Source organism: Tupaia chinensis, unplaced genomic scaffold, assembly GCF_000334495.1.
Source record: "Tupaia chinensis unplaced genomic scaffold, TupChi_1.0 Scaffold143622_1, whole genome shotgun sequence".
Classification (NCBI taxonomy): Eukaryota; Metazoa; Chordata; class Mammalia; order Scandentia; family Tupaiidae; genus Tupaia; species Tupaia belangeri.
This window is the reverse complement of record NW_006203470.1, coordinates 251766-259973: the sequence shown is the minus strand read 5'-3', so window position 1 is coordinate 259973 and position 8208 is coordinate 251766. Positions and strand designations below refer to the sequence as shown.

General features: G+C 54.8%; 1 protein-coding gene across 1 annotated transcript; it reads right to left on the bottom strand.

The window, feature by feature from the left end:
• Positions 1 to 6: 6 nt before the first annotated feature.
• Positions 7 to 7486, bottom strand: ATP6V0E2 (ATPase H+ transporting V0 subunit e2). The gene is made up of 4 exons (XM_006164385.3): positions 7270 to 7486; positions 6398 to 6445; positions 1422 to 1536; positions 7 to 1027 (listed from the first exon to the last, which is right to left on the bottom strand). Exons 1-3 carry the CDS (start codon positions 7371 to 7373, stop codon positions 1443 to 1445), a joined length of 246 nt encoding a protein of 81 aa, XP_006164447.1. The 5' UTR covers positions 7374 to 7486; the 3' UTR covers positions 7 to 1027; positions 1422 to 1442.
• Positions 7487 to 8208: the final 722 nt, after the last annotated feature.

Here is an 8208-nt window from a genome sequence, read left to right as displayed (position 1 = left end):
CTGGGTGATATGCGTCACATTCTACCGCTGTTACAAAAACCAGCCACTGGAGGGGACGGAATGCCACATAAATAGGCAATAAATAGGGGAGGCTGGCTTCCCTTCCCCTGGGCGGCCATGTGGCCAGGCTGCCGCCAGCGCCAGGCGACGTGGGTGTACTCGGTTTGATCAACTCTGGGAGCTCCCTCTCCCCGAGGCCTGAGGGCAAGGCTGGAGGGTCCCAGCCTTCGCTAGGCTGACACTCCCTGTCCCTCCAGACTCCCTGCAGAGCCAAGCCACAAGGTGCTGCAGGTCCCTGCAAATCACAGTCTGTCCACTCGTCCCCACTCCAGGGACCTGCAGGTGCTTGTTGGAAGCTCTGGAATCCATGGGGCAGAGCTGGGCCTCAGGTTTCAGGGCAGGGGCTGTTGTGCATTGGGACTGACAGGCTCTGGGAGGGGACAGCAGGCTTCAGCAGAGGGGAGGTCCAGGGAGGGGAGGGCGGGGGGATAGAATGTTCAAAGGAGCCATGACCTTCCACGCCAGCCACTGAAGCCCTGAACATCTCGATTTCAATCCACTGGAGTGGCCATCTGCTCCCATCTTCAGAGGGGCCAAGTTCGAGTGTGCCAGAAGGTCACCCAAGATCCCACACCAGGGCTGGAAGGAGCCTGCACCATGACCAGGTGGGCCCCTCCCTTCACAGCAGAGCTGACCGGTTCCACCCTGGCTGGACACCCCTTCTTTAGGGGGCGCAAGTCCTGGCTGTGATGGGCTGAGCCATTTGTGAAAGACGGAGGCTAGCAAGTTAACAGCAGCCAGCCAGGGCCCACTTAGGAGGGAGGTGACACACCAGAGCAGGGGGACTTAGGTGCAGGCTCTCCCTGCTCCAGGGCTCAGGGCTCCCCAGGGCCAGACTAGCAGGGAGGACTTAGCCCTAGAATCAGGCAGGCCCAGGCTTGGAGGGACCAGGAGAGCTGGTGGGGAGGGTGAGGACGAAGAGGCCGTCAGGGAGAGTGGAGCCAGGCCGTCCTGAGAGCTGGGGCACCTGCAAAGCACATCACAGGAGAGGGTCACTGCCTGCTATAGGGCCCCTCCCCACCCTGCCCTGGGCACAACTTGCTCAAACGTCCTGTCCAGGCAGTGTCTCAGCGCCCTGGGCTGGCCTCTGCCCCTAGGACAGCTTCTGCACCACCGTGTCCTCTGCAGCCCACATCCCGCCATCACATCCTACAGCTGCATCCTGCAGCCGCATCCCACCACTGCATCCCGCAGCCACGGCTGTGCACCACGTGCCTGCGGAGGAGGTCCAGGGGCCAGGCCCAGGGACCCTGGCCGGCCAGGCAGGTGGTCAGTGCTCTCATCAGGCTCTGCCTTCCGCTCCTCCTCACAGACCCCCACGCCCACCCGGGCACCTTGACCCTAGCCCGCCCTCCCAGTACCTGGGTCAGAGCAGCAGCTGGTCACTCCCACAGGAAGCGCACGTACCAGATGGTCTCGTTCTTCAGCTGGGGCCCGAATAGGGGGTTCAGCTGAGCCAGGATGGCAATGAGCCAGCTGCAGGGACAGCAAGGCGGGTGAGCCTGGGCAGGAGAGACCCCTGCATGCCACACTCCCAGGGTGGATGCAGCTGACCAAGCAGCCTTCTCAGGATGGGGGGCCCTGGGACTCCTCCACACCCCAGCAGGCACCTGGGGCAGGACGGCATTTGTGGGTGTGGTCTGGTTTGATTCTCTACAGATGCGTAATGTCCCCAAGTTGGAGCTGGATCTGGGATTCAAGAAGAGGTGAGGCAGCACCGGGGGCATCATGGGAGCACTCCCGCCTGTGCTACCGCATGGTCCAGTCTCGACCCATCTCCACGGCACCAGGCAGCCTCTGTGAGGAGCCACGTCAAGGCCACTCCCTCTTAGCAACAAGACAAAGGAACCACGCTGAGCCCCAGGGAGAGGGTGAGCAGAAAGCTTCCTGCCCAGGTGGCTGCTCAGCCACCTCCTCCTTCAGGCCAGCGAGCACTCGAGCACTCCCGGGACCTGACCCTACGTCCCCAGCAGCTGGGTGTCTGGTGCCTGCCTGCCCGGCCTGGCCTTCAGAACGAGATTTCCCAGACTGGGGAAGACTCCGGAATGGCCCACATGGCCCTGCCAGTGGTGCTTTCCTTCTGCAGGAAGGACCAATCTGGTTCACCCTGACCTCCCACAGTTGTCAGAGGAGTCCCCGTGCTGGGAAGCCACCAGAACGCCTTCCCTGCTGTCCACTGGCACCTCCTCTGAGTTTAGGTTTTGTATATGTAATTTCTAGGCATGGCTTCTTCTTTTTTATTTTTAAAGAATTGGGACCAGCAGTTAGCATAATGGTTCTATCACTGGACTCCCATGTAGTCGACCGCGGTTTGAGTCCCGGACCTGGTAGCTTAAACTCACGCCGAGCGCGTGTGCATGCGTGCCCAAGATCCCAAGAGAAGAATGGAGAAGGGATTGAGACGTGGCTGTAGGGTGTGATTTCTTGCTTTCTGTCTCTCTGTCTCTGTCTTTCTGGTGAGCACATGTGCCCTATAGCAAACACCTCTCAAAAATTATTTATTTAATTCCATTTGTTATTATTATTTTTTTAATTTGACCAGACAGAGATAGACAGACAGAGAAAAGGAAAGAGAGAAAGCAAGCCACCAGGTCTGGGACTCGAACCATGGTTGGCCATGTGGGAATCCAGAGTCCTTATCCACCACACCACCTGCCAGTCCCAGGTATGGCCTCTCCTTAAAGCAGGCAGCGTGGGCCTGCCTTCCCTTCCCCATATGCTGATGTGCTATGTGTAAGCATCCGACCCCAGACACCACCCTTTATGTCCCGGTGCCTGAGCCATCAGACCCGGGCCCTCAGAGGTCCTCCCGGGCAGATTCTGCCGAGGACAACCCAGCATTAGAGAAAGGGCCTCAGAGAGAATGCCCAGGGAGAATGCTGAGAAGACAATGTGTCCTCCTGTACTTACGTTAATGTCTGACTCATCATCATGTTTGTAATTGTGAGAAAGTGTGTGTGCTAGCCAGAGAGAGAGACAGAGCGAGAGAGAAAGGCAGAGGGAGAAGGCACCCCAGGAGGTGTGGTCGGGCTGCAGTCCCTCTCCTCCAGCTCTCCATTTGCTGGGATTTGGGGCATCACACCCACATGTGCACCTGGCGTGTTTATCAAGCTACCAGGGCTGGGTCTCAAACCATGCAGCTGGCCAAGTGGGATCCGGCTCCCACTAGGGCATAGGTTGGCCCCATCATTGTTTTTTAAGTTACATTTTTTTCTTAGAAGGCAGCAGAAAACATTAAGCATTATATAAGGAGAATAAGACAGAATCAGGTGGCAGGAATAAACAGTTCACCAACTAATCAGATAAACCAGGTTTTAACTACAGTAACACATGCACCAAATTTGAAATTGATTGATTTTCTCTTTTTAAGAGAGATTTTTGCTATAGGGCACATGTGCTCACCACAGAGACAGAGACAGAAAATGAGAAATCACTCCCCACCCCCTGGGGTCATGACACAATTCCTTCTCCTCCATCCTCCTCTCGGGATTTTAGGCGTGCATGCACATGCACACAGACACACGCACACACGGTCAGTGTGAGTTTTAAGCCTCTAGGTCCAGGACTTGAACTGTGGTTGGCCACGGAGGACTCCAGTGACGTAACCATTACGCTATCTGCTGGTCCTGAGCTCGAGTTGATTTTGTCCTATGTATTTTGAAAATTGTGGCAGTCCTTAGAGACAGAACAGTTGCATTTGATTGACTCTGTTACCTTGGAAAGAATCAGCAACCCATCACTTTGTTCTGTTTTGAATGTTTGAGTTAATGACACGCAACTATGTCAAGCTTAACCAATAAAAGTAATGCATAAAACACAGGAAGATGAGAAAACCTACAGGCTGATTGCAACTCATTGCAACTCCCTAAAGAAACCACAGTCTAAGGGCCAGCCGTGTGACCTCACAGTTAAGGGAGCCTGATCCCACGTGGTTCGAATCCCGGTTCCAACGGCTCGATAAAACAAGCCAGGTGCATGTGCATGCCCCAAATCCCACAGGATGGAGAGGAGAAGGGACTGCAGCTGCCCAAGATCCCAAGAGAAGAATGGAGAAGGGATTGAGACGTGGCTGTAGGGTGTGATTTCTTGCTTTCTGTCTCTCTGTCTCTGTCTTTCTGGTGAGCACATGTGCCCTATAGCAAACACCTCTCAAAAATTATTTATTTAATTCCATTTGTTATTATTATTTTTTTAATTTGACCAGACAGAGATAGACAGACAGAGAAAAGGAAAGAGAGAAAGCAAGCCACCAGGTCTGGGACTCGAACCATGGTTGGCCATGTGGGAATCCAGAGTCCTTATCCACCACACCACCTGCCAGTCCCAGGTATGGCCTCTCCTTAAAGCAGGCAGCGTGGGCCTGCCTTCCCTTCCCCATATGCTGATGTGCTATGTGTAAGCATCCGACCCCAGACACCACCCTTTATGTCCCGGTGCCTGAGCCATCAGACCCGGGCCCTCAGAGGTCCTCCCGGGCAGATTCTGCCGAGGACAACCCAGCATTAGAGAAAGGGCCTCAGAGAGAATGCCCAGGGAGAATGCTGAGAAGACAATGTGTCCTCCTGTACTTACGTTAATGTCTGACTCATCATCATGTTTGTAATTGTGAGAAAGTGTGTGTGCTAGCCAGAGAGAGAGACAGAGCGAGAGAGAAAGGCAGAGGGAGAAGGCACCCCAGGAGGTGTGGTCGGGCTGCAGTCCCTCTCCTCCAGCTCTCCATTTGCTGGGATTTGGGGCATCACACCCACATGTGCACCTGGCGTGTTTATCAAGCTACCAGGGCTGGGTCTCAAACCATGCAGCTGGCCAAGTGGGATCCGGCTCCCACTAGGGCATAGGTTGGCCCCATCATTGTTTTTTAAGTTACATTTTTTTCTTAGAAGGCAGCAGAAAACATTAAGCATTATATAAGGAGAATAAGACAGAATCAGGTGGCAGGAATAAACAGTTCACCAACTAATCAGATAAACCAGGTTTTAACTACAGTAACACATGCACCAAATTTGAAATTGATTGATTTTCTCTTTTTAAGAGAGATTTTTGCTATAGGGCACATGTGCTCACCACAGAGACAGAGACAGAAAATGAGAAATCACTCCCCACCCCCTGGGGTCATGACACAATTCCTTCTCCTCCATCCTCCTCTCGGGATTTTAGGCGTGCATGCACATGCACACAGACACACGCACACACGGTCAGTGTGAGTTTTAAGCCTCTAGGTCCAGGACTTGAACTGTGGTTAGCCACGGAGGACTCCAGTGACGTAACCATTACGCTATCTGCTGGTCCTGAGCTCGAGTTGATTTTGTCCTATGTATTTTGAAAATTGTGGCAGTCCTTAGAGACAGAACAGTTGCATTTGATTGACTCTGTTACCTTGGAAAGAATCAGCAACCCATCACTTTGTTCTGTTTTGAATGTTTGAGTTAATGACACGCAACTATGTCAAGCTTAACCAATAAAAGTAATGCATAAAACACAGGAAGATGAGAAAACCTACAGGCTGATTGCAACTCATTGCAACTCCCTAAAGAAACCACAGTCTAAGGGCCAGCCCTGTGACCTCACAGTTAAGGGAGCCTGATCCCACGTGGTTCGAATCCCGGTTCCAACGGCTCGATAAAACAAGCCAGGTGCATGTGCATGCCCCAAATCCCACAGGATGGAGAGGAGAAGGGACTGCAGCATGACCAGCCCCGTGGGGAGTGCTTGCTCCCGCTCCCTTTCTCTCTGGCCAGCACGCAGGCACTCTGGCAATTAACAGCCAGTCAGAACTTGAACTTATCCCTGGGCTTGGCAGCCAGGATGATTTCCACAGCAGGCCTGGGATGCATGTGAACAGCTGCTGGAACGGCGGTGCTGGGAGGAGAGCACGTGGACTCCACTCGCTCACTCATCCCCCGGCGAGTTCTGCTCCACTCCAGGGCACCTGGGCCTGCTTCTCACTGGCCACAGCCCATCCACTTGGGCGGCCGGTTAACACCTGGCTCCCATGCAGACCTTCAGAGCTGAGACTCAGGGGGTCCGGAGTGGGGCCCCAGAAGCCACGTCTGAACAGTCTCTCCAGGAGGTTCTGACACCTGGTCAGGTGCAGACACCTCCATTTCACCTGTGAGTCACTGCAGCCCGGGGCCTGCAAAGCTTGTCCGGGTGCCATGGCAGGGCAGAGCCAGCACGGCCAGAGTTCATGACTTCCAGGTGCTGCCCTTCCATGCCACCCGCCTCCGCTGGGTGTGGTACAGACTCAGACGGAGGGGTGGGCGGAGATGGAGGGAGGACGAAGGACCCCGCTGGACCTGAGCAGGGGCCGTGGGGAGGGGAGGGGAGCCATACTCACAACAGGTAACAGCAGACGGCGGTGGCGACCAGCATGGTGATGATCACTCTGCAACAGGAGAGGGCGTGGTCAGGGCTGCACCCTGAGGGCAGCACAGGGCCAGAGGAAGTGCGCCCCTGACAACCTGTCCACTGGCATTGAGGTGCCACCTGGACACAGTGGGCTGGAGTCTACTCAGAACGGCAAGATGGGAACTAACTTTAAGTGCCACTCAAGGGGAGGCCAACCTTGACCCCATCCAAGTTACATGAGGAATCCTTCCCTCTTTTTATAGAACAAAATCTTTTATTTACAAAAATATTTTTGCCAGAGGGCACATGTGCTTGTCAAAAAGAAGGGGGGAGAGAAAGCACCCTCCCCTGGGCGTGGTCACGCCACACTTCCCTTCTCCGTTTCTCCACCCTGGCAGGATCTCGGCCATCACATGGAGTGTTTTTCAAGCCTCAGGGGCCAGGATTCGAATCACACGTCAGTCATGTGGGAGCTGGTGGGGGAACCTTCGAAATAGAATACTGCCTAAAGAACGGTCAGTACACGCGAGAGTGGTCAGTGTCTGAAACGCGCTATTTCACAGCCGCCTTAGGAGGCAGAGGCGGCATCGCCGTATTACCTACGGAGAAAGCGATGCTTGACATCTGCTCAAGGTCACACCGCTGGTGAGGGGTGGAGACACTGCACCCACGCCCATCCTTGCCCTCTGCCGCTGCAGGAGGGTTGGCATGTTGCCGACCTTCCCCTCTGCCCCTGCACGCTCGCCCCGACCTCCTGCCTGCTCCCGGGCAGGTGCATTCCTCGCTGCAGCGCAGAAAGCCGCCTGCCAGTGTGGACAGCCGAGGGGCCGCAGGGGGGCCAGGCCTACGCGCCTTCCTTACCCGCGGTTGGGTCCCTTCGGCACGAACCAGGGCCCGGCGATGCCGATGAGGCCCCAGAACGTGGTGAAGATGATAACCGGGAGCGCAAAGGAGTGCGCTGTCATGGCCGGGCGCGGGATGCCCAGGAGGGATGCAAAGCCGAGCTGCAGACGTTCCAACAGCACCGATCCTGAGCCAGGCTGTATTCGCCAAGCATGCGCAACAGGGTGCAAGACGCCGAGACGCTCGACCTGCCCGATCTGCGCATGCGCGTTTTCTGACCCGGCCGGTCGCCTCTCAGCGGCAGGGGCGGGCCTTCGATTAGTCCATCCCCTTTTCTCAGAGTGGACCTTATCCATCCTTTCAACCTTCCTGCAAGTATCAAATACCATCCTAGCCTTCTAGGAGTGTCTAATCTAGTGGAGCGCCATATTCTGCTAAAACCATAATGTTGGCCAGGCTAAGCTAAGAGCCCTGTGATCAAACTAGTTCATGTCTGGTATGAGAATTCAGAGAATGGAAAGATCAGGGAAGGCTCCCTAGAGGAGGTGTGAAGAATGGTTAGGATTCCCATCAAGAGTATGCACTTGAGCACACTGGTCCAGGGTAACTGTGCACTTGCCATCCTTGGGATAGAAAAGATTGGTCCACACAATCCTTTAAAAAAAAAATCCTCGTGAAAACTCTTCTCTCTCCAGTTTAAAAAACGAATTCCCGGGACAAGCAGTTAGCATAATGGCTATGTTGCTGGACTCCCATGTAGTTGACCGCAGTTCGAGTTCCAGACCCGCTTAAACTCACGGCGGGTGCATGTGCGTGCGTGCCCAAGATCCTGAGAGGAGAATGGAGAAGGGATTGTGGCGTGACCATCCCCCCTGGGGGGTGATTTCTCACTTTCTGTCTCTCTGTCTGTATGGCGAGCGCACACGCCCTATAGCAAAAACCTCTCAAAAAGAAAAA

Excerpts from the sequence above, each read along its gene's own strand:
- ATP6V0E2 (XM_006164385.3), bottom strand. The coding sequence starts at position 7,373 with ATGACAGCGCACTCCTTTGCGCTCCCGGTTATCATCTTCACCACGTTC. Across the intron at positions 6,446-7,269 it reads CCGAAGGGACCCAACCGCGG|AGTGATCATCACCATGCTGG; the intron begins GTAAGGAAGGCG and ends CTCCTGTTGCAG. Across the intron at positions 1,537-6,397 it reads GCCGTCTGCTGTTACCTGTT|CTGGCTCATTGCCATCCTGG; the intron begins GTGAGTATGGCT and ends CTGTCCCTGCAG.